The sequence below is a fragment of the Rhipicephalus microplus genome, chromosome X, assembly GCF_043290135.1.
Source record: "Rhipicephalus microplus isolate Deutch F79 chromosome X, USDA_Rmic, whole genome shotgun sequence".
Lineage (NCBI taxonomy): Eukaryota > Metazoa > Arthropoda > Arachnida > Ixodida > Ixodidae > Rhipicephalus > Rhipicephalus microplus.
The window spans coordinates 153,452,766-153,479,256 of NC_134710.1; the positions used below are offsets into that span (position 1 = coordinate 153,452,766).

Sequence of the window (26,491 nt, forward strand, 5' to 3'; positions counted from 1 at the left end):
ACACGTCTCACACACTGTCTTGACCAGCTTCTGCAAAGTATATGTCTGGCTTGCAGCGTCACCATTGAAGCCGCGCTGCCAGCTTGCTTTTCCCCCAAATTTTACAGTGAAAGCTGCTATGAGATCAAAACTCGGGTCATGCACGGCGCAGTAGTTGTCCGCCACCGCCACCGGTGTCTGTAACCTGATACAGTCGGGCTCGAACCCGAGTCGGCTGCGTGCAAGCCCAGTATTATACCACTGCTCCACGCCAGTACTAGCGACTTATTGGCAAACTTGCCTTAGACAGGCTTGATATCGGGTAAGTAATTGCGTTATTACTACATTTAAAGCGTTTTAGAACAGCGAAAGAACAACCAGTCGTCACACAATATGAATAGTATAACGAGTGTGTCGTGCAGGGCTGCAACCGATTACAAAAGTTTGTTTTTTATCATCTAATAACTGTGGCGCATATTCACTTGAGGCATAATTCTTCATCGTCGTCAGCCACTGCATGAACCATTGGCACAATATCTCTTGCGAGTGTTTAGCAGATACAACGATTCTTCGAAATATGTTGAAAAGTAGCATAGCAAATGCTGGCCTACTACCTAAATATTTTTATTACTAATTGCGTAATGGGTACCAAGCAAGTGTGCCTGCAGCATTTACCCAATAAGTGCTCAGAAAAGGCTCTGAAAAGCCGCTCTTCTAGCCTTCGCTGTGACTGTGCTGCGCCTTCCACGCAAGCCTGGCGTTTTTATCTTTGTCTCTTTATTTATGCAATAAAATTTCGACTGGGTTCAAACGAAATTTTAACCTTATCCACCGATTGACTGGTATTATTATCTGTCTATAAGTGGTATAGATGTAAACCATACATTTCAAATGTTTGTCTTGAGGTTCAAAGCAAAACAAGTACTGAGCCATGAATTATATTGGAAAAGACTTGAGGGAGAGAGAGGGGGGGAGGTGTACAGCAGGCAGTGACGTGCAACGAACTGTGAACTTCTCAACAATAATAGCACAAAAGCACATCGTGGCAGACTACACCCCAACTTTATGCTCTCTCACGTTACTACGATTCTCCGAAACGTCACCGAAAAAACGACAAATCAACAAAACAGTCCGCTCTTAGTATGATCTTAAGCAAAAAAGTAAATAATGATGTCAGAGACAGTCCCCGCCGTGGTGGTCTAGTGGCTAAGATACTCGGCTGCTGACTTGTAGGGAACGGGATTGAATTCCGGCTGTGGCGGCTCCCCTTTCCCCTGTGTAGTGTAGTAAACTGGACTTAGTCAAATTAACCTCCCAGCCTTTCTGTTATTTTTTTCTTTCTTGCTCTAGATGGAGGTGAAAACGCTGTAGGGCCGTGTGCTCAGATTTGAGAGCACCTTAAAAAACCCGAGGTTGTCGAGATATCCGGAGCTCTCCAATATGGCGTCTCTCATAATCATATGGTGGCTTTCTGACGTTACACTCCACATATCAATCGATATAAGATACAGTTACCAATATTATAACAAATGTTCCACGTACCTGACCGAACATTGTCTCCCAACAGAGCTTTCTGAGTTTTTCTTTGGTTTGTTCATCGACTTTGAGTAGGTCTTCTGGCCTAAGAGGGCTGCCAGGTTTCCGTGTGCTGGGCTCAGTGGTGGTCGACGTTGTCCGCGTGGTCTCGGACGAAGTCCACGATGGTATCTCGAAGGGCCCATCGGTGACACCATTGCACACGGACACATACACAACGGTGCAGTTGTTTGGGTCCAAAGTTGTTGCAAACTCGGTCCATGTGGGCACTGTCGTGTCGTTCGCGTCCCGCGGTGTGCCCATGGTACCCTTCCATAGCGGGGGCCATTTATTTGGCACGGGGCTGATTTCTTCATCGGTTACGTTGACTGTTTTTGAGTAATTGTCTACGTAAATGACTGGCATAGAAATGTTACCATCGGGACTAGAAGGAAAGCGGTACGTCCAGTTGGCCACACCGATCACAGTGAAGTTAGCGATTCGTAGCAAGATGGCATCATAACCTTCGAATAGCCTTGTGGGCGGAACTTGAGTGGTCGTGGGCTCATCAGTTTGGGGCGTTGTCGGAGCCGTTTCATTTAGAAACGGCAGAAGCGTGGTGACTATCTCTTCCAAGTACGTGCCATTAGTGACTACAAGGTTGTCAGACTGAAGAAATGGCAGAATGCCCGCTCGGGTAAGGTTTACGCCAAGTTGGAAAAGAAGCGTGCAATTTACGGGAACAATAGTACAGTTGCTGTTCGGAGTAAAAGGTTCAGAAGCCGCCTGCCCGAAAGACTGTCCTACGAGAGCTTCGGCCAGTGATGCGATAAAAGGCTCCATAGTTGTGGTCGATAGGATCATGTCCTCGGCTACCGTGGATGGCACGAATGTTGTGGCGTTGCTGTCTAGTGATGTGGTGTTCAGGATTGAAGGTTCCAAAAGACCCATGTCTAACAAATATGTGATGTTCTCCTTCATACCAACAAGGGCAGTGGTCTAAAAACAAATAGAGAACACAGTAGGATCAGAAAAACCTGAACAGATAACTATATAAATGCGAATTAAAGACAATAACGCCAAGGGTGCATTTTCGTCGGTTAGTTATCATTAATATTCTGTCTAACAAAGAAAACGAGCTTTTGAAATTTACACTTTTCTCGTACTTGCTTCAAAAAAGAAACAAAATAACGTGACGTGATCTCACAGGTTTTCACAGCCTCAACTTGGCCAACATACTTCCTAATATCTAAAAAAGAAGTACATTGTCCTCAGCTGGGGCCAGACCTAACATTCCAAGTTTTAGAAAGTTTCGTTCAGTCAATGAGGTCAAAATGCAAAAAAAATAAACTTCGAAATTCATGACGCATGATTATTTCTGCGCAAAACTTCAAAAACAAAACTTCATTCTTGATTATCCTCTTTGTTATTAGGCATAAGACGGAGAAATTTATGCCAGCAGAGTTCTCACAATACAATTTGTCAATCTAATTCAGTCTATTAATTTACTTTAGTCTTATTTTGTGACGTGTACTTCAATGATGGTTTCATCGTTAAATGCAAGAGGTGTGTTACATTGATGCGTATACAAGTCAATACATCACCTCAACAAGTTCGTGGTGCAAATGTAGTACAATGGCATCCACTACACCGGCAAGGTTACCAGGGACGAAAACATTGGAGTAGTTAGGCACACAGCAACGTTCACTTGCGGACATACGCAGGCAATATAAGAGTGGCGTAATACCAAGTCCAGCACTTAGATTGTCCTGATTCATTGAAAACAGCCTCACTATTGTCGCACAGCTAATCTATCCCGCAGCGATTGACCAACTAAGAACAGCCCCACTATATATTGTTATACAAATCATTAATTATTGCGTGTAGGTTAGCAGGACGCAAATTTACACTCAAAAATTATATCAAAGAGAGTATGACGCTGCGGATATGAAATTGGTTGCACCAGCTGCTGATTTGGTTGTCCCTCAACCAGCTCCAGTTAAATGTTACTAAAACGAAATTCATTGTTTTTAAACCTAAGAATAAACCCGATGTCACTGACATTTCTCTTCGTTTTGATGCTTGCGCTATTGAACGGGTATCTGTATTTAAGTTTCTGGGAGTATTGTTCGAAGAACATTTGAGCTGGACTCATCACGTAAACAAATTACATACTAGCATTTCCAGGTCCAATCGAGTGTTTTACAATATCCGGCATCTGGTTCCGACTTGGCTAAAACGTCAGCTGTACTATACACTTATACATTCTCAACTATACTACTGCCTCTTAGTCTGGGGTACTACAAGCAAAACAAACTTAATCAGGCTGACACTCCTCCAAAAACAAGCTGTTCGACACATAGAAAACCTTGCTTATCTTGACCATACAGCACCGTTTTTTTTAAAAAATGAGATATTAAAAGTGGATCAGCTATACTCCCTCAAACTTGCTACATACATACACAGTAAAATGCGTCAAAATGAATCTATGTTTACACACATGTACTTGACTAACCGCAATCCATATATTTTGCGACACAGCCACCTCGAAGTTCCGTTTTGCAGAACAAAATATGGTACTAAACAGCTAAAATACATGATCCCTAGTTTCCTAAACCAGCATCCACAATTACTTAGCAATGTGTATGAAGTTTCATCTAAATCCCTGTTTAAGCGTGTTGTTAAATTATATTTGCTGTCTTGCGTGCCCTTCATAGTATGAGTAGACCTCTAACAACATGTGGCTTAAGACCTGTTACATTAAAGAACTCAATTCTACTATTCCTATATGTATGTCGTCGTCCCTTGCAAGTAGCGCTATGTCATGTTTTTTTTTTTTTTTTTCCGTGCTGAGCTTCCGCTTTCTAATGTATAATTTCTTACTGATAGCCACAACCCTGTTGGACAGTGCTTGGGTGGTAGGGCCATTGTCAGGCAGTTAATTCTGCCTTTAGCCATACCATCCCTCGACATGTATTATGTTGAAAATAAACAATTCAATTCAATTCAATTCAAAAAATTCAAACTGAAGCACACTGAAAGCGAGTCATCTGACCAAGTGATGCCACGTGCTGACATCGATTATTCACTAAGACGACAGGCTTTCCTGTGGCCACGTGAACAGTCATCATCTTTCTAAATGCGCCGACAGATGAAAACAGTGTTACTCACCATGCTCATGACTTTCCCAAACAGAGCAAAGATTAGAGTGTATAAATTAAGCAAATACAATATTAATATTCTGAAAGAGAAAAAGCATATGTTTTAATTAGTCATTTTATGACCATCTTATGCCAAAGATGGTCGTGGCCTGTATTCACAAGTATACGTTTTTCAGTGAATCACATTCGCAATTTGGCCAAAACATATTCATCCAACTTGAATATTTTTAATGTTCTGCCATAGAGTGAAAAGTAAAATAGTAATTACATAAATAACCCAAATTTTACTAACCGATGTTTAATCTAATCAAGCACATGCATTGAACTTCTCAAGTTAATATTACTCATTTAGAACAGCACTTGTACGTAAAACAAATTTATATAGTAACATCAGTTTTCTAAAGGCTGTCCTCAAACTTAAGGTAAAAAAAAAAACTGCACGAGTAGTCTTCTATCGAAGCGCATTTTATGCAGTAAAGCTGCGGAAGTTAAACTGCTATTTTTTGTATTAAAGAAGAGTTGCACGTGTGATAGCATAATTTCAAACTGGGCTCATGAATACAGTTGCTTCACACTTCACAGATTTTTTTTTTACGTGCGCTGTATACTCATTTTTACAGCAATCGCTCTGAGGTGGTTGAAACGCTCACCGACTCTTGGACGCGCGTGAACAAGCCTGACATCACTTCTATGAGTTATCTTGACTGGTGAATGTTGATTGAATGAACCTTGCAATAACCTGAGTGTGTGGTGCCACCACCCGCGTATTGCGGCAAAGAAAACGTCGCAATACGCGCGAGATTTCAATGTAACCTGCAACGAGGGCCGGAGAGAGCTACCAAGAAAAGTATTCTGAACCACTGATATAGAAATATAAGCACTGGGACCCTAAATACATATGCTGAGATAAATTTGCCGTTGTCGTAACGAAATATTCTCGAAACAGTTTTGTAACATGACGAAAAAGTGTACCGAAATACAAATACGGGAAACAGATACAAGAATAAAATACTAAAATACCTTTTTTTTATTTTGAAACTTCTGATGCTTTCCAAATACAATAATTAGGAGAAAATATTTTAATAATGTTTTTCCGCATTAAAACTTTCAAGCTGAGCATATTGCTGGAATCAATAGTGGACACCAGTGAATTGAACAAAAAAAGTATACAATAATGCTACACCCAACATTTATATGGCTGAGATGGCTGCGGCGTTAACTGCAGTTAAGCTGCAGCAGCTTCTCAAAGCTGACATTTAGATAACGTCGCTTCGACCTCAACACCACACCCATGAAATCATTAGCCACGTGAAGAAAATTAGGGTTCTGACCCCTGCTTTTGAAGACAACTTTCATTGGTAGAGGATGACAATTATGCCGTCACGGTGTTTCGTGATTTACCACGTGGGACAATCTGTGCGTGTGGACAAACCTTCACCGCCCCCGCAGCCTCGCTGACCGGCGGCGCACCTCCGATTGGCTTAGCACAGAAAATGTCTTTATTTCACCTCTGTAAACACATCAGTGCATATCCGACAAAAAAATGAAGTAGCGAGATACCAGTGTCCTCCACAGTATCACGATACAAGCGATACATAGAAAAAGCATTTCACTACTGAGATACAAATACTTTTTTGGCATGTGTCCATACAGAAATAGAGGTACTCAAAAATATCTCTGAGATACTATCGTGATGCTCTTGTGTCGCGATACTGGCCAGTCTTACGTGTAACATACTTGATGAAGGACCTTGACTATATGATGAAGCTTTCTTACAAGCATTTGAGCAGAGCGTTGCAATGTCACTTGCGTGGCATTCAGCGTCACATGTGTGGCATTTAGTCATTTTTGTGCGGAAAAAATTTTCGCCTGTGCTCGTGTCAGCGAGTGAAAGATGTCATACACGGCAAGTTGGGTGGCTTGGTAACGTTTCATTATGGCAGATTGACATAGTAGAATGAAGACGCGTCTTAAGAAAAAGAGGCAAGTGACGGGTACTCATACGTCTTTCCTTTCGTCAATCGACGTCTTCATTGCGTTTTGTTTCTCAATTTCCATGCTGAATAGTGACAACTGCTTTGTTTAAAGTAACACAAAGCATGTGCGCTGCAAAATGATTCTCAAAACTAACGGATAATGATTCTCAGAACTCAAGAGGTAACTAAAAAGCACAAGGGTCATCTCCGTATGCCGGCCATCCAAACCTACCTTGCTAATTGCCATCGAAGCTGTATGCGTGGGTGGTACTGCTCCATCAAACCAATCAGGTCAAAGAGATTGGGGTAAACAATGGATATCATTGACACCACCAAGGTCACCTGTAAATGTGGAAGACATGGTGTTTACAGCACTGAAGGCTGTGCATGATTTCAGTTGTGCAACATAAAAGGGTACTGTACATAAAGAGACACTAAAGGCAACTATTCAGTCGACGTTGATTTTTGAAATAGTACTTCAGAAACCTCGCAGTGTTACTTTTGTGCCAAGGAAGGGCCTATTTTGAAATAAAATCACGTTTTAGTGGTCCACATTGGGTCAGCGCACTTCAAATTACCCACTTCAAGAAGTGGACTGACCGGACTGTCACTGTTGCCGCGCACAACGTTGCCCGGCTTTACCGCGCTAGTAGCAGCAGACCAAAATAAGCGGTAGCCACAGCAGCAGCAACGACCATTGATCAATTTCCCGTCATTGGCTTCGAGATTGCAGACGCTTTTTGGTTCAACTGCACCCCGATAGACGGCACCACCTATCCATTGTAACTATGCGAAATTGAAATTTTTGAACCGCTTGCACTACTCCCCATGGTAACGTCCAGCGGTTTTTTTTTTCTTTAATCAAACAGAAACGAACAAGAAGCATTTTATTGTGTCTCTTGATGCATGAAGGATTCTTTATTTAGTGCAGCTAGGTTGATTACTAGTGATTAATTGTAGGTGATTCGTCCGATGTCATAGGGATCAATTTGAGAATGCCCTACTGTGGCGCATGTGTTTTTGAGCATTAACCATTATTTCTCAGTAAGTAGGACACTGCTGTTGATAATAATGTCGTTTTAGAAGTTGTCATGTATTGAGCTTTCACACTGATGCAAATTGTTATTTGACTTTAGTGTCCCTTTAAAAATTTCGCAAGCTCCGCTAGGCGGACACTGATGAAACAGCGAAGCTGGTTGCGTGCAGTGTAGTTGAATGAAGTGGGATGACGTGGATGAATGAAGCACAAGGAGTGGCTGGAGTAGTAGGGGCCTTGTGGTGAATTGTGAGAGTGGTGGGAGGAGTGATACATATCCGTAGTGGTATTTAGCCCCTTTATGTGAGTAAATTCCACTACAACGGTCCGTGCGCATGTAAGGCTCGACCAAGAACATCTTCGCTGGTAAAACGTAAAGAGCAAAAGCAGGAGCAGCAGTAAAGACAAAAAATCTTGCCTAACGAAAAACACATAGCGTACTTCATTTTGACGATACCAAGTCTTCTCAGCTTCTGGTTCTTGTGACCGTTCGACAACCAGCACAACAGCGTACGCACTTGAGGCAAGCAGAACAAGTACTATAAAATTTGCCAGAGCCCTTAAAAACATGATTTTCCAACTTCTTTCTTCTTTTTTTCGTTCCTTTTCTTCGAGGATAGCTTCCTGCATAAAACGAAATAAACGTTGTTGTTTTTTTCAAAAGCACCAGTTTTATTTATGTTCTAACGATTGGGGGCATGCTCAGTACAATGTTATTTTAAATTATAAACACTTATGGAACAAGGAAAGTTTGTAATACAGCAAATTTTCGTTTTCGTTGGAATAATTGTGCATTCCTATAGCACCTGTATATATACCTCGTCTTCAGTGGGGAAGATAATGACGGGTACAACTTATACCAGAGAAAGTGACAAAGTAACGAAAGGAGGGGGGGTACGTCTTCAAAGTGGTACCGCAACAAAGAATACAGAGAAAAGAGCGGTCAGACAATTCTCTCACAAAATAGGAACTACAAGGACACATTAGAATTGATTAAATAGCTCTATTCAGCATCAGTATCATCATCGTCTTCTTCTTCTTCTTCATCATCATCATTACAAGCCTAGCTGCGCCCACTGCTGGGCAAAGGCTTCTCCCACGATTCACCAGTCAACCCGGCCTTGTGCTTTCTGCTTCCATTTTACACCTACAAACTTTTTAATATCATCAGTCCACCTAATTTTTTCTCTGCCCCTGGTGAGTTTGTCTTCTCTCGGAATCGAGTCAGTACACCGTAATGACCAAAGGGTCTCTTGCCTACGCGTTACGTGCCCGGCCTATGTTTATTTCTTCTTAATTTCAGCTAAGATGTTCTTGACCCCAGTTTGTTCCTTGACCCACTCTGCTCTATTCTTGTCTTTTAAGGTTACTTCTATCATTTTCCTTTCCATCGCTCGCAGTGTCGTTCTCAATTTAAGCTGTACCCTCTTTGAAAGCTTCCAGGTTTCTGCACCGTAGGCAAGTACCAACACGATTCAGCCGTTATATACCTTCCTATTGAGAGCTAGTGATTGATTACCTTTCATGATTTGAGAATGCTAGCCAAATGTGATTTCCCCCGCCCCCCATCCTTATTGTTCTGGTTAATTCACTCTCTTGATTCGGCTCTCATAGTCGGGTGCAGCTTCAAATAGGCGTCGAGGCCCTACCAAGATGACCGAAGCAAGTCAGCCGATCCCCTCCATGACTAAATAAATAGACCCAACCATGCAGGCATTCGACTATGTTCTCCGTAGGTGGGGTCAGCACGGCTGCCCATCCCATGGCGTTACGCTAGAGTGTGAATCCATTGGAGTAGGCTTGTGTGCATCCGCCTTTGAGGATAGTTGTATTCGACCATAGAGTGAACACGTTCTAGTAGTTTGACTCACCCTCACCCCATGTGTCACACCTACTGAGACTATGCTATTAGGCATGACGTTCCTATAACCCGCTCTTAAATGTTCCCATGAAATCTTGCTTTGAGCATACGACTATTTTTCTTGCCCAGCCTATTTCTGCCCCTTTATTACTCACTCGCTTTTGGGGAGAACGAGTATTGAAATGCGGTCAAGGAAAGAATATTTGGCCTGACGACGATAAGTCCACTTGCGCCTTTGTTCGTCCGCTAGAACTTGAAATCTACAGGCAGATACAACTTCAGAAGTACGTAGCATTTCTTCCTCAAACACGGAAGTACACAAGCTTGGCCCAATGGACGCGCACTCAAAGCAGACTTCACGAACCGGACGCCCGTGGCTCCACTTTCAATGAACGATGCCAAGAGTAAGAGTGGGGCTATATCTTTAGCTGCATGCGGAAATGATTGGCTGCAGCACTACGGTCGTTTGGAGGGCTCACCAGACTTCCTATACTTTATTCGACTCTGTTGTACGCTGTGCTCTGTTTGATCATAAGAATCGTAGCAATACCGAATAACAGCAGCTTTCTTCATCACTGTTCACAAGTTCTGCAGCTGTCTCAATTCAGTAGCAGCGGGTGTGCAAGACGTATACACAATCATCGTACCCAATCGCGTAACTTCACGCACCTTGAAGCTCATCACGAGAGACGCGACCTTATTGTGCGCCGTCTCTGAGTTGCCAATCATGAAGTCCCAGCCGGAAAAGAGTTTCCATGTGAAGGTGCACTCGTCCGCCTTTTCGGTCATTTTGCTTTGACGAGAGTTCTCCGCCATTCTGACAAGAAGAGTCATAACTTTCAGCGTAATTATAAAAAGTGCTCACTGTTTCAATATTACAAACACTTTTTCTTGGTTCTACGAAAAATGATTTTTTTCCTCACACATGACTCAGGATTACTTGCAAAAAAACAAAAAAACCTGCCAAAATTTTTTTAGTTGAAAAGTTAAATTTCGATCAGTAGTTTTGTAACAACAAAAGAAGTAACAAGCACTTATGTTTAACAGTAGTTCAATTGAAACTTTCGAAAACCATTTCATTGTGGGATATACGGGAAACGGGTGGTTTCGCACTTATGTGCATCTGCATGCGGCGATAAACATTATAATTGTACATATTCACGCACCTCGCCTGCCGCTCTTATCGTTATCTTCATGTGTGGCACAACTCAAGGCTTCTCGTTTTTCGACACACTTCTGGGCCTCCAGGGGACATACATATTGTGCGAAACTATGTTACATGGTTTATCTCCACGGAAACGGTAATGGTAGCGTTAAAGCCAATAACAAAATGGGGGAAAACGTACTAAGCATCGTTATTGAAGCCTACAAACGCCTTTGCAAGTTTATTTTTTGAAAGACGTCATGCTTACAGAACCTGTCTTTGGATGAACGCATGAAATACAAAGTGAGTTCGCCATTAATTGCAACTTCCTACTGAGCGATTGTGCTTTTTTCTCAACAAAATCAGCAGGTTTTAGGAAAAACATTTAACTATACTATTCAAGCTAATACAATTTCAATATTTATTTCCACCCTGTGGAGAAGAAAAGTGCCTATGAAACTAAAATGGATGTAAAATAATTAAAAAAATGTACAGTGGCTAATGCCAAGTTACAATATCTACGAATGTTTTAATACTTGTGATGTAGTCTCCAAAATAATTGTCATGTATTTACATCAACTGCTACGCCAATCTCGTAAATAACCACCGGTACTAAGTTTATAGGCGAACACTTGCATAGCAAACAATTAATTAGCGATCATTTATGTAGAGTAGTTTATGTAGGTCTCTGTTTTGAACGCAGGGTGAGAACATCAAGCGCGGCCGCCATTTCCAAACAAGCACAAACAGATAACTGTGGCAAGCCGCAGCTGACAGAAGTCTCATCGACTGTCGCCCTCTCCTGCATTAAATCGATTCACTTCTGCCTAAATGATTCAGATTCTTCGTTATAGTTTTCCCAAATGTTCACCGCATCTGAGAATCTGACTTCAGAAAAAGAAAAACAAAACAAAACAAAGGGAGGTGAAATGCGTTTAGTTGTAAACAAGTTCTATTTCATAATGGCTGCCTAATAGAAGTCATTTTAAAGCTATAACTTTGATGCTCTTAAGTGAATTTAGAGTGCGTCAATACATGTTTTTTTTTATATAGTGGCTAACGCTGAAGTTTGTGATTTCGACGAAACTGCTCAAGTGTCAAGGACGGTGTATTGACCACGGCTACTGGTATATCTTTTCTACACTATAGTCTATTCTGCGAACAAAATCGAGCACGTGTGCCATAAAATAGTTGCTATTGTCGTGGTTCCCCGAAGCATTCAATATGATCGTAGTGCCGGCAAGCGATGATAATAGTATACGCTTTCGTGCACGTACGAAGTGTATTCGCTTCTGTCAATGGAACGCGCTAGCAGGGATATCACAAACAAATAATCTTCATAACTCAGAAAAATAATGAAGAGCCACTCACTTTCGAAGGATTACAAAGAAGCTAAATATGTACATAGTTAACGAAGAGAGTAGGTAAGCGAGTGGAAGTCGATATCCTTCCTCTGTCATCTCTCGATCACTGTAATATCCGTAAAAAATTGGTGAATACTTGAGATAACCCTGAAAAAGAAAAATGAGAAGAGACGGTATACCCGCAGCATACAGTTTTTTGTTCATAAAAAATGCGCTCCGTCATTGACAACTGATTGCACCAGTCATATTTCATGCTTCGTGGCGTGAGTAAAAATCACAGTGAGAATTTGTTTAATCATGGAATCAATAAGTTAAATGGCATTTTATGAAGGATACACTCGAGATAAATGACTTGTTCCCTATTCATGTTTATCGCCATTGTTGTTGTTCGCGTCTGTTTATTTTATTATAACTTTTTATACCATTTAGCTCGTAATTAAGCAAATGCAAGCTAACCTGAAAATTATTACAGCTATATACACGTACGAACAGTGTTTAGGGGTTCTTCGCTAAACACGCGGCTATCACAGAGCACGGCGAGCATGCACGCAAGTGCTGATCCGCGCGAAGTTTTAAACCGCACTCAGTTTTAAATGTTAGCCAGTTTTGTTCCACTCTTCTTGCTCAAGCTTCAACTTTTAAAATCAGCTAATGATTGTCGTTAACGATAGCAGCGACTGACGAAAGAACATGAGTATAGAAATCACAGAGGGATAGTTGACGTACCTCGAATTCCCATATAGCTTGAAGGTTCAAAGCACTTTTCATTTCCTCACTTTCTAGTTGTTTTCGCATTCCGCTTGGGTCATCATCACCACGTAAAACCTTTCATTTCGACCGGAAAAAAAATGGAGATAATTTATAACAAACGCAGGTAAGTGGAATAACCTTGCGTACGCACTGAACTTTTTTAATGCGCTCCAAAAACGGTGACAAAGAAATATGCACTCCTCTAGACTCTACTCGGTGATGGGGTAACGCAGCACCATACACCAATGAAAATAATTCACAAGCACAGATTGTTTCATACCTCTGGAATCATCAAGAAGCAGGAAACGAAAACGGCAATGAAGATGTTGAGCCAGAAGACCCAGCGTAGAAAAATGAAGTAGGAAGCCACGACACTCCCGAAATGACCTAGAAGAGTTGCAAGTTCAACTTGTCACAATTGTTGTTGTTTTCATAGCTCAGGTCAAGTACATTATTGACACATGAATCGAAACACCACCAAGCACTTGTATTCACTCTACAAATAAAAGCTTAAGTGTCACAAATGAAGAATTATTTGAAGTTCTCAACAGCTATCAGATGCGTGTTACACAACTAAAGGCCTCGTCATATCACTTTCGTATACATTAAAAAAAATAGCACGGAAACCGTTGAAGGCACATAAGGGCAGGTTAGAATTGCACTATTTCAATTCGATTTTCGCAGTTCTTCTTTACAATAAAAAATATGCTAACACAAACGAACCCACAATATTTAATATATTACGTGAAATGTTAGTTATAGTAAGCAAATTTGTCACCCACAAATCCCCGATACATCAGCGGAAGTGCAATATTGCTTTTGTATGCAACACCACCGGGGCAAAACGACTAAGCGGGAGATGAAAACAAGATATACTTGCACTGCAGTATCTGTGCAGTGCTATCATATCTGTAATTTGTTTAAGGTGTTCGTCCGGAACAGAAAAAAAGTGCGACGAAGTTCTACTGGCCGAAGAAAGTTCTAAGCTTGCATCTGTAGCCATTGCTGTGGGATATATTAGACAGTTGCGGGAATTTGATTCACAGAAACAAGTTGAGTACACAGAAACTCAGATTCTCTGTAAAGTTTTGTCTCTTCTTGTGCTTTAAGAACACCACTGCGGATGAAAAGTATAAAATTGATTGATTTGTGGGGTTTAACGTCCCAAAACCACCATTTGATTATGAGAGACGTCGTAGTGGAGGGCTCCGGAAATTTTGACCACCTGGGGTTCTTTAACGTGCACCCAAATCTGAGTACACGGGCCTACAACATTTCCGCCTCCATCGGAAATGCAGCCGCCGCAGCCGGGAATCGAACCCGCGACCTGCGGGTCAGCAGCCGAGTAACTTAGCCACTAGACCACCACGGCGGCGCAAAAAGTATAAAATTCTTGTAAAAAAAACGCATTTCATATGCTTCATTTCATTGCTTCTCTGCCCAATAGTGTTTTGTATTCTATTGAATATTTGGTCAAGAGAACCTTCTGTTAAGTAAACAATTTTCGAGTTCCTTGAAGGTCAATCACGGGAAACTTCACTGCTAATACCAAGCCTTTTATAAAGCAAGTAACGTATCCCACCCGGCAAATCTCTCGACAAATCATTGCTTCCACGACACACCACAGTGTTTTATAGTGATAACCAGTTTCTGCAAATACATTTTTAAATACTCACTTAGAAGGTAAAATTGCCATTGCGAAATGGAGTCTCAGCTACTATAAATGAGCTCTAAATGAGCAGAAACTGTAATTTAGTGCTCACCTTGAGATATTCTTCTTCGACGTATATTATGCGAACGGGTTTATAGGTATGATAGCACAATCATGCTTACCAATTTCACAGGTATATATTATGAAACAGATTGATTGATTGATTGATTTGTGGGGTTTAACGTCCCAAAACCACCATAAGATTATGAGAGACGCCGTAGTGGAGGGCTCCGGAAATTTTGACCACCTGGGGTTCTTTAACGTGCACCCAAATCTGAGCACACGGGCCTACGACATTTCCGCCTCCATCAGAAATGCAGCCGCCGCAGCCGGGATTTGAACCCGCGCCCTGCGGGTCAGCAGCCGAGTACCTTAGCCACTAGACCACCGCGGCGGGGCTATATTATGAAACAGAGTGAGGAAGATAAATATTACAGCAAGAAGAAAAACACCCAACATTCTCAGTGTCTGCAGGAATCAATACGATCAACTGTGAATTGACCTTCCTCTCACGCTTCATTAGAGCCCAAGTTGGCGCGGTCAACTCCTGAAAAACATGCTCATATATTACGTTGAGTAACCTTGCCCACTTAGCATTCTGTATGTAGATATCTGCATGCACTCCTTTTTTCTGCTTGTTTATATTCAAAATTCATGTCTTAATAACGTAAATTTAACACTCCTGAACAGTAATCACGTTCGAAACCAAACTACGCATCCAGCAATTAACGCCAAGTGTCCTTAAACCCCATATACTGACAGCGAGATGTGTTCTCGCCCAAACAGTTCTGAATTCATAACTTACTCTCAATTCTCTTGATTCGCATTTCCCATGGAGTCAGTGTGACAACCAATTCCGCCACTTCGCGTTGCAGCCGATGCCACGACTGGAAAACATTGAGACGAGAATAACGGCAAACAGAAGACCACACTCACGCTTGAAATGGTGCAACGCGAGGGCGCAAAATCAAGAAAAATAACTCGGCACCACCAGTATATTAACATCAGGTGACAATGACCCTCTTGGTATGAATATATTATTATTATTATTATTATTATTATTATTATTATTATTATTATTATTATTATTATTATTATTATTATTATTATTATTATTATTATTATTATTATTATTATTATTATTATTATTATTATTATTATTATTAAAGGAAGTGGGTCAACACCATTTGCCGGTCTTATTAGTCTAACACTTTACTGCACACTGCACGCAAATAGGGCTCGAATTTGACGGAAACGTTGTTGTAGGGCACCTGCGTTGAGAAAAAAATAATGTCTTCGTTTCAAGTGTAATTTGAAGTATACATCTCTCAATTGTGAGTGTAAGCTATGATAACCAACTAATGAAAGGCACTAAAAATTATGATCGAGTGCCGAAATCAAAAGTGCAGCAGGAACGCAGTTGGCTACCATGGCTTGCGTTCTCAGGCAAGTGAGATTGTGTGACATATACGGGCACCGCTGGTCATGAGAGATATGGGTAGAAAGAACTAGAACAAGAATAATCGCTTATTATGTAGTTACAAAAAGGTCGATGAAAAAATTGCCCGCAGCTTCCCTCGGGGGAACACTGAGGAGGATGCGGACCATATAATTGGTTAACGGGGTGTTAAAGTGCGACTTACTTGGGTCGATGGCTAAATTGGTTAACGTGGTTGTGAAATGGGGTGTTAAATTGCGACTTACTTGGGTCGATGGCTAAATTGGTTAACGTGGTTGTAGGAGGCGGTGTTAAATGAGTGAACACGTACACACGTATGCGAAAGGACGGCGCTGGTCGAAGGGACGTCGATCATTGTGTTTGTGGATTCGTTGGAATTCATTTCACCGCGACCTTGGACGTCGACGCGCCGTACAAACCAACCGACGAGCGGCAACTGAGCGAGCGAACGCCGACCTTGAGTATATATACAGCACGACGGCGCATGCACTGTCAGCTGTTGAATGTTCTCGAAGCGTGACGCCACATGCGCGTCCACTGGAGAATCAGGAGAATTGTAGATGTCGAACGCGGTGTGTAGAGCAGGAAGGGTGCACAGATGGTGGAGGAGTGAAGCGCGCGCGGTGTGTAGAGGAGGAAGGGATGCACAGATGGTGGAAGAGTGGGCGACGGCGCATGCGCGCGCGTCAGCTGTCGAATGTTCGAGAAGCGGTGCGGACGGCGCACTACAAGGCGCGAGTATAAGATGCTCCGCATCTAAAAGTTGGGAACTTTATCTGGTACTAATGACTAAGAAGTGGGTGCGGGAAATTTGGTCATCCATCGACCTAATAGGCGTGGATGGAGGCGCTGCAACGAACCTTCGCAATAATAATAAAATTATGGACCCTCTCCACGAAGGAAACCCTGATGGGATGCAAAGCAGCAGCAGTGCGCACGAAGTTGACCCGGTTGAAACTGGCGTCGACGCGAATGCTGGAAGAACAGATTGAAGCGAAGTTCGAAGTAGCGTTCACTCGAGTAAATGTTTGTTCAGAACGCAAGGACATGGGAGGTGGCATGCGCTTCTTGTAAGTTTCATCGCAGATAAACGAGTCGAAGGAGTGTTTCCACTCAACGTGCGGTTGAGCGTAGCGGGCGGGGTAGAGGGTGAAGCAGGAGAAAAGTGTGTTGCGAGCGGGCGGAGGAGCCGGCAGCTGCGGGTGCTGCAGAGAGCGTGCTGCAGCGTCCGCAGCTATTCAATATATAAGAACAGAATATATATGAATATATAAGAACAGAATATATAAGAAGCTATTGAATATATAAGAACAAGAACTACTTTATGCACCACAATAGAAAAGGACGAATCAAGTGGTGCAATGGCTCCATTTTCACAACGAGAGTGGGAAAGGGCTGAGAAAAGGGTTCCTAGTAGTACATCAACAGGCCCAGATGGCATTTCAATTAGGCTGATAAAGACATTAGGTCCGAAGTCTAAGCAGCTTTGAGAGAGGCAGTGAGCAAAGTAATAATCTATGGTGAAGTTCCCGATGGATGGAAACTTAGCAGGATGAGCATGATCTATAAAGGAAAGGGGGACAACGCTGACATAAACAACTACCGTCCTATAACAGTGACATCAGTGGTCTACAGGCTGGTGATGCAGATTATAAAGGAAAGACTGCAGGCATGGATAGAAGATGAGGGGGTGCTGGGGGAACTGCAGAATGGGTTTCGGAAACACAGGAGGTTGGAAGACAATCTGTTCTCACTGACGCAGTGCATCGAAATAGCAGAAAAGGAACACAGGCCCCTGTGGCTAGCATTCTTGGATATCAAGCGAGCGTACGATAGCGTGGTTCAAGAGGAATTGTGGGGAATACTGGACCCACTAGGCGTGGAACATGTAGTCACTAATCTTTTAAAGGGTATCTATAAAGAACAAGGTAGTTATAAAGTGAAAAAACAGGTATCCAAGCCTGCAGAGGTAAAACGGGGGCTTAGGCAGGGGTGCCCCCTGTCACCCTTATTATTCATGATGTACCTACAAGGATTAGAGGCAAAATTAGAGGGAAGTGGGCTGGGCTTCAACCTCTCTTTAGTCAAACAAGGAAAACTTATTGATCAGGCACTACCAGCATTAGTGTACGCAGATGATATAGTGCTAATGGCCAACAACAAGGAAGATTTGCAGAGATTGATGGACACCTGCGGTTATGAGGGAGATAGGTTAGATTTCAGATTCAGTAAGGAAAAATCAGCAGTCATGATTTTCAATGACAACGAAGGTAGTGAGCTTAGAATACAGGAGGTCACGCTGGATATAACAGATAAATACAAATATCTGGGCGTATGGATAAGCAACGGGACCGAGTATCTGAGGGAACACGAAATATACGTGACGACTAAAGGTAACAGGAATGCAGCAGTCATGAAAAATAAGGCACTGTGGAATTACAATAGGTATGATGTTGTGAGAGGAATATGGAAAAGGGTCATGGTTCCTGGGCTGACGTTCGGCAATGCGGTCTTGTGCATGAGATCAGAAGTTCAAGCAAGATTAGAAATTAAGCAACGTGTGCTTTAGGAGCTCACGGGATTACACCAAATCAGGGAGTACAAGGTGATATGGGATGGACATCATTTGAGGGCAGGGAAGCTAGCAGCAAGATAAAATTTGAGAAGCGATTGAGAGAAATGGGGGAAGAGCGTTGGGCTAAGAAGGTTTTCAGCTACTTGTACATGAAGAATGTCGATACAAAATGGAGGAAGCGAACCAGGAAGTTGACTGGTAAATACTTAGAAAACAGCAGGTGGCCAAACCAAAAAGAACTATCGGTTAATAAGAAAGTGAAGGAAACGGAGACTGACATGTGGAAAATGGGCATTATTAAGAAGTCCGCACTAGAGATCTATCGAACTTTTAAGCAGGAAATTGCCAAGGAAAGGATCTATGACAATACTCGGGGTAGTTCTCTACTGTTTGAGGCAAGGACGGGAGTACTGTGAACCAAGACATATCGGGCCAAATACGAAGGGGTAGACACAGTATGCAGTGCTTGTGGAGAGGAAGAAGCAACTGCCGAACACTTGATAATGTTCTGTAAAGGGCTTCACCCTATAGTTCAGGATGATGGCGCAGAGTTTTTCAAAGCACTGGGGTTTAGGGACCGGGAGGGCAAAATAGACTTTAAGCAAGTAGACTTAACTAGAAGGAGGTTATCTGATTGGTGGCTAAAGTCAAGGAACGAATGAAAATTAAACTCTTCACTGCAAAGTACGAATCCTCAAACTCACTTTTTAGGGGAAAAAATAAATATAGTTTTGGGTTCATTAAGGATTACGGCTTGGTGGCGCTAGCCACCACCCGATCTAAAGGGTACAGCCATATCCATCCGTCCATCCATCCATGCGGGTGAAGGAGAGAGCGAATTCAGCGCGCACCTGCGAGGAAAGCCTGCGAGGGGAGCTTGACGTCCACGCGCCGCTGCGCCATGATCTTCTTGGCACCACTCCAACACCTTTGGCGAGAGGAACGCGTTGCGGCGCGTTCGTATGGATAGACTTATGTACGTAAGGCATTACACACGTGAGTCAAAGAGCTGCTTCGCCTATAATAATAATTGTTTGGGTTTAACGTCCTAAACCCTTCACTGCTTCTGATAGCGAATGTCTTTTTACGGTGATCGAGTGGGTGTACAGAGCATTTACGGTTTATCAGATTTAACCTCCGGAGCAGGCTCCTTTATATTTATTTATGTCGTGGATATGGCACCATTTTCAATATTTTTTATGCACAGCAACAATCTGAGATAAGCTGTCTGTCATCTCGATTAATATGTGGGGTTTAACATCCCAAAACCACCATATGATTATGAGAGACGCCGTAGTGGAGGGCTCCGGAAATTTCGACCACCTGGGGTTCATTAACGTGCACCCAAATCTGAGCACACGGGCCTACAACATTTCCGCCTCTATCGGAAATGCAGCCGCCGCAGCTGGGATTCGAGCCCTCGACCTGCGGGTCAGCAGCCGAGTACCTTAGTCACTAGACCACCGTGGCGGGGTGGCTGTCAGTCATCTCAAACATGATTGTAATCCCACTGTACCATCCCAATAAACCATAACCTGTCTTTCTCGCTACTCGAGTGTGCTAATCCCTTGTGAATACTATCGTCAATGCGGGAGTAGTTCATGAGAACTTGTATCAACGCATAATAATAGTTAATATGTCAACAGATCAGAGACACCTGCTCTTTCCAAATAAGTCAACCGACAGTCAAGCAAAAGAAAGTATAAGCAAAATGTCAGGCCATTTATTTAAAAAAACAAAAAACACTAAAGAGGTAAATTAAAACGACAAAACTTGTCGCACACGAGAAACGAGCCCGCATCTTACATATTACGCGTTTGATCAACATTTGGTAATTTAACGAGTAGGTTGATTTTATTTCAGCGTCAGAAGTTGCCAACCACTTACAGCCTCAGCGTAGTGTATACATAATTTTAAACTTGGTTAATGGGCGCCTTAATCTCATTTTCTTACGAACTATTCACTTTTTTTTTGTGCTATACTGCTATCTGACCATTAAATTTATATGTTACTTACATTGTTCAGAAGAATTGTGTACTTTGCGAGTACATCTCTGGCCTGCTTACTTTGAGCGAGTTCACCTTCATGCTTCTTGACGTAAGCCTTAGCACGTCTGGAAATAAAAATTAAGAGCACTAATAACCAGTAGTATGTTACTACGTGTCCAAGTATATTCAAGGATTTTCTTTTGTGTTTGTGCGACTAATGCATGTTTAAACCTTGAAAAGTGCACATGTTCCTCAACTGGATCAAAATGCAATGTTTGGAGACGTTGGCACATGGTCAACAATATTTCCAAAGCCATTGAATACACTCGTAGCTTCAGTGGTGATACCGTCGGACACTTAAAACTGGACAATAATTTATTTCTTTAGCTTTTACCCGAAGTGTGCTGGCTAAATAACCACATCAATCCAAGTCACTGAACTCAGCAACGGCCTCGTATTGATTTAAAAGAATCTGTATGAAGCTGTGAACTAATCAGTGTATTAGTAATCGCAAATCTATCATACCTGCAATTACCAAATTATCAAAATTAATACAATTACACTTGCTTAAGCTTGTGGTGTGCTAAAGCAGAGGTCTCAAACAAGTGACCGGCGGGCCGCATACAGTATCCAGCATTTCTTAGTTGTCAAGCATTTTTTTTAGTGAGGCAGCCTATGCGATTGCGATGTATTGAAACATAACCAGGGAACAAAACCTACATATCAGAATCGGCGTCAAGGTTACAGTCACTCTAGAGATTGGCATCAATTCTCGAATCCTGATGTGACATCGTTTTCAAAAATCACATATATATGATATTAAAAGGCATTTTCAATGGAAAAGTTAGCTGACATTTTGTTCAACTGTCTTCTACACCCCAATTCAACCTTCTTTTTTGCACCAGCCCTCATAGGGCTGTATTTGCGACTGCGGCCCGCTGGCGGAGGTGAGTTTGAGACTCATGTGCCACAACTTTACTGGTAGTTCACATTCAGTCAGTGGAATGACTCTGCTATTTTCCTCTTCTATAAAGCTCGTCAACCGATCATCCGCTCAAAGTATTTCTTCAGCAATCACAAACCAATGCTTTTTTTCCACGAGTGGTACTGAAGTTTTCCTTGCCTGAGCATCTTGTACTTTTTATTCATGGGCCATGGTTGATTTTTGCAGGTTTCTATTATGCTTTTGTTCATTCGCACATTGTCCTTCACCTCCTCCTCCGTCTGGTCTAGGTCGTCCACATCAATCGCGAACTCGCTGCCAAAGCTGCGGAGAGAAAGAGGTGTTTTGTGCAGTTACAACAATGTCAATAACCAGTCACGATAAGTATATAAACAAGGCCGAACAGCAGGGCCAGATAAAAAAAATCCTTGAACCAACAGGCGATGTAGCTGGGGCCAAGGTTTCGACCAGTGGACCTGTGGAAAAGTCGAGGACAAGTCCGCATGGTGAAACGTTTGGTTCAGCGACACCACTTCAAGAATTGCCACCTCAGTCCCGATAACCTGCGCTTTCAAATAAATATTCATATAAGACATTGGCAAGAGTGACACTGTAAATAATTCCCTTCCACTAATTCATGTGCAGGTTTGCGAGAAAGTAAAGAAACAAAGTGCGATAGGAAAGTACACAAGCAGCAGTAGGTATGAAGTGCCTATGGGCTTTCATATTGTCGTTCTTCATCAAAGAAAAAAAGTATACATGCGTTGTTTTTGCCGCCGATGCTTGTATCTACTGTGTCGTGTGACAAATTTATGTCACATCTGTAATTAAAAAAAGCCATAAAACGGCTGTGGTTATTTCGAAACAGTTCACGTTCACGTCGCAGTGTGTTCTTTGTTACTTGGTGTTGAAGGCATGGCTGAACTGCATATTTTATGATTCATATCTACGTACAGTGGCAGCAACGTAAAACAAAAAAGAGACATGTTTATTCTTAGTGGTAACTTGTAACAGACAGCAATGTTTTGGTTATTAAGTTCACTGCTTCACTCCGTGAAATCGAGGGTAATGTCTATTGAGCAAGAAATGCTCCATCACTGCATCGCAAGAAGTGCTGAGAGAGCGTAAGCAATACAACGAAAGTAGTTTTACGTTCAAGAAACTTAAATGGGATTAAAAAATATTCATTCAATAAACAATGTGGTGGACAAAATGGTAGGGGGAATCATGCGATAACGGCCAAGTGCAATCCGAAAACAGGGGTTAGGCGACACTTGCCCCCTGCCATGTAATAACCCATCAAAAGTCAACGAAGCACACACAACGACTTGTGCGTTGTAGCAACATTTCATTGTACGACACGGTAATCAACGTGGACTCGGTGAGATACCATGTGCTGGCATGTCCCGGATATTGCGGCAGCAAATAGCTTGTTAGCGTATGCAAGTGGCCTTGAGAGCATTAGAAGTCACTTGAAGTATTGACTGTGAATGAGTAACAAATACCACAAAAGCAGCTAAACACGAACATTTCATCGCGGTAAGGACAAAGTACAAGCTCATGCAGACAAAACAGTAACACGAAGAACCCTGATCGGGCCTAAATAGAAATGGCTTTGTCTACAACCACGTAAAATTGTAAGACAACCTCCATGAAGACGTGTTTCTAAGCCCCTTAAATGTTCTCAAAGTCCCGTTGGGTGCGCATACAACTGCAACTTTGGCAACATATAACTAAAGACATCCGCAGAAAACACGGTCTCAAGAAAAACTACATCGGCAACTGAAAGAATAAATAATGCAGAAAACACAGGATCACAGAAATCAAGAAAACAGAGGTAATGAAGGAAAGGCAGGGAGGTTAACTAGACCTTGTTGAGTTTTCTTTATATATGTGGGAAGGATAATGGGGCCATTAAAGAGAGATAGCGAAAGCATGGGTAGTTGGCTGTTTTACACGTATGGGTGTGTAGTGTAAAGAAGACAAGAACACGTCACAATGCCTCATACATTTTCTTCCGGCATGTGATGATCTGTTTCTTGTGCTAAATCATGTCAGAGCAAACATTAACGCGCCCACTTATATGCGGCATTAACGTAAGACGCCCTAACCAAAATGTGTAGGGTCTGTTTTGGCTAGTCAAACGCTTTGCTTTCTCTCTGATTGGTTCTGCACATGTATCTTGAAGCTGACAGTTATAAATACAACTCGGACCCATACGTATTGCCTGTTTTCATAAGCCTACGTCGAATGTACACTCACGAGTTGGCTCTTCCAGGTGGCTGAGGACACTGACGATGGCAAGAAGAAAAACAGACTCCGGGCATATGTTATATACAGAACGATGACAAATAATCCGTAATATAGGGATTCATGATGTTTAACATGCCAAAGCAACAAAAGTATGTGGCAGATTATAATGCAAGTCACAAAAGGATTTTTGTAACTTTGTGTGACGTTTCTGACAGAAATAAAATATGTTTATTGGCTGTTTTGTTGTTGTTGTTTTTTTCACCTTTTTTTTGTTGCGCAATTATCCGCGTACACCTCCTGCGGTCCGGGATCAAATTTGTTGCCTCATTCCCGGACACGAAACGCTGTGGCCACTGAGCCAGTGCGAAGAGTGAACAATTCTTTATGTACTTATTTCCTCCCAAAAATGAAACACGAAAATACAGAGTTCCGTGATCTATGATATTCAAAGAAATTGTGAAAAACTAGCTGTCCTCTTTCCTAAGCTCAACTCATTCCGTAATAGCTCAGAGTGAGGCCAGCACAACGCCCCGCCCAGTCAGAAACGCGAGCTCAGCAGACACGTACCCTACAGGACCGACAAATTGTGCAGTACCGCAATATGTCTTCATGAAAGGTGCTGGCTTTCTGCTTTCCGCGACGATCTCTTCGCTGTGACGCATGGTTTTTTATGTGATAGCGGCAGCATTTCCTGTGCCACCTCCGCACCCAGAGAGTTGAGACAAGAGACAATGCATGCAGCTCACAAATATAATGATTAAGGACACGGATCAACGAGCGAAAAGGTACGGACAAAACGAGGATGGCATGAGGACGCAACAAAGTGAAAAAGCGTCCGGGATTCGAGGGAAACGGGATAGTAAAATCCCAGCCGGCCCACGGGTACGAACTCTCCTCTCGGCCGGCGACGCGCGGGGCGTGGCAACGTGCGCAGGGTGGGTCCGGACTCGCTGCTCAGTCTTTTGTCCCACTTCATTAGAGCCGCAGCGGAGAGCATCAATAATGCAGCTGGCGGAATAACAACGCTCGCGAACAGCGGTCCTCAGCGTTGCGACCAGCGCATGCCGCGGACGCCGCCTGATGCAATGTGGGCTATCTCCTTCCATGGCGCCCTTATCACCACCACTAAGGCCAGCCCGCGACAACGACCCCTGCAGAGCAAGGGCATGTCGGGCCACCGTCCTGCGGACAATACACGCGATCGCCGACTGGCTCGCGCTAGCCTTGTCTACATTAAATGCACACTAGAAAAAATATATACGGCACCGCCACGGTCTGGTGCACTCAATAAACTACAGTGGTTATTACACTCGACTGCTAACCTGAAGGTCGAGGGATTGAATTCCGGCTTCGGTGGCTGCATTTTCGATAGAGGAGAAAATGTTCGACGCTCGTGTACTATGATTAGGTACATTAAAAGTATATGGGTTCGAGCGTGTTGGTATGCTGCTCCATCTTCGCAAAACAACGCACAAACGAGGAGACAAAGATGAGGGAAAGAGAGCTTCTGCGTGCTTCTTTCTTTTTCCTCGTTTTTGCACTGTTTTCCTATATAGGATTAGGTGCATGTTAAAGGACCCCAGATGTTCGAAATCGCCGGAGCCTCATATCGTGGTTTCGCGACGCTAAAACCCAGTTATTATTATATTATTATTATTATTATTATTATTATTATTATTATTATTATTATTATTATTATTATTATTATTATTATTATTATTATTATTATTATTATTATTATTATTATTATTATTATTATTATAAAAGTGCACATGTTCTCTCCTCGTGCGCCTTTCGTTGTAGGAGCATTCCAAAGGTTTCTTAACAGCGAGGCTATTGAAGCTCGCCGTGCTTTGTGCGGTGTGAACAGAAAACTCGAGCGAGTATGCGGCTGCTGAGTTTGAGGCTTGGGTTAGTCGGTTCGTGCTCACAACAGGGAAATAGCAGCAGAAACTACTGACAGTGCACACAGGAAAGAGAAGAAGGCACGACGATAGCACTGACTCACAAGTGATTTCATTTTTCATATATATTTTGAGAGCCAAAAATTTGGCACCCCTATCTCTCTTAGGCATGCATCACCGCTGAGCGCAAAAAAACACGTACTACACTTATCAGCAATGGTTCAAAACATCTATTTTATTTGTGAAAGGGTTAGAGATGACATGCTCACGCAGTTACTCCTCATATGTGTTATTTATGCTAATTTAATTATTTATTTCATTCTATTACCTTTTTTCTTGCTATTATTGTTGTTACGTCATGAAACTCTTTTCTTGACCACTGTGTGGCACATATCTGCGTAACACGGCGCATTGAATGCGGGTATGAGCCACAGATACGGCTATGATAGACCTTCAAAAATAATTACGCGATAGCGCTATGGAGCTTTTATATCAGAAAAAGCTGGATAGGTGTCATCGGCGTTGTAGGTGACAGAGAAATCACAGCAAAGGAATCAAATAAAAATGCATTTAAAGCCGGAATCAAACTCGGGCATTCTGCGTGGCAGTCAGATATCTAGCTACCACGGAGCTACACCAGTGCTTGAAACAGCTTAGAGAGAAAAACCCTCCAGTCATATTATATGAAATCATCGTTCCCTATCGGTTCCTATAAAAGTGTCATAAAAACACTGCATATCAAATACCATGACTTACCAAGCTATTAAATATCCCGGAGGAATACAACGAAAACCACTTCTTATAATATGCATATAATCCCATCCTAGCGAGGAGTTCATTTCAATAAAACAGACACTTGTGTTTTAATTTTA

General features: G+C 42.3%; 1 protein-coding gene across 1 annotated transcript in view; it reads right to left on the bottom strand.

Annotated features, from left to right (window-relative positions):
* Positions 1-26,491, bottom strand: part of LOC119176897 (transmembrane channel-like protein 1) — an 87,257-nt gene that overhangs the window by 37,278 nt on the left and 23,488 nt on the right. The window contains exons 3-13 of the mRNA XM_075878023.1: positions 21,643-21,786; positions 20,548-20,644; positions 15,303-15,384; positions 13,067-13,173; positions 12,763-12,861; positions 12,044-12,183; positions 10,198-10,345; positions 8,109-8,291; positions 6,864-6,973; positions 4,666-4,735; positions 1,522-2,493 (exon numbers count right to left, since the gene is read on the bottom strand). Coding sequence (XP_075734138.1) covers positions 1,522-2,493; positions 4,666-4,735; positions 6,864-6,973; positions 8,109-8,291; positions 10,198-10,345; positions 12,044-12,183; positions 12,763-12,861; positions 13,067-13,173; positions 15,303-15,384; positions 20,548-20,644; positions 21,643-21,786 — 2,152 coding nt within the window. The remainder of the gene's footprint in view (positions 1-1,521; positions 2,494-4,665; positions 4,736-6,863; positions 6,974-8,108; positions 8,292-10,197; positions 10,346-12,043; positions 12,184-12,762; positions 12,862-13,066; positions 13,174-15,302; positions 15,385-20,547; positions 20,645-21,642; positions 21,787-26,491) is intronic.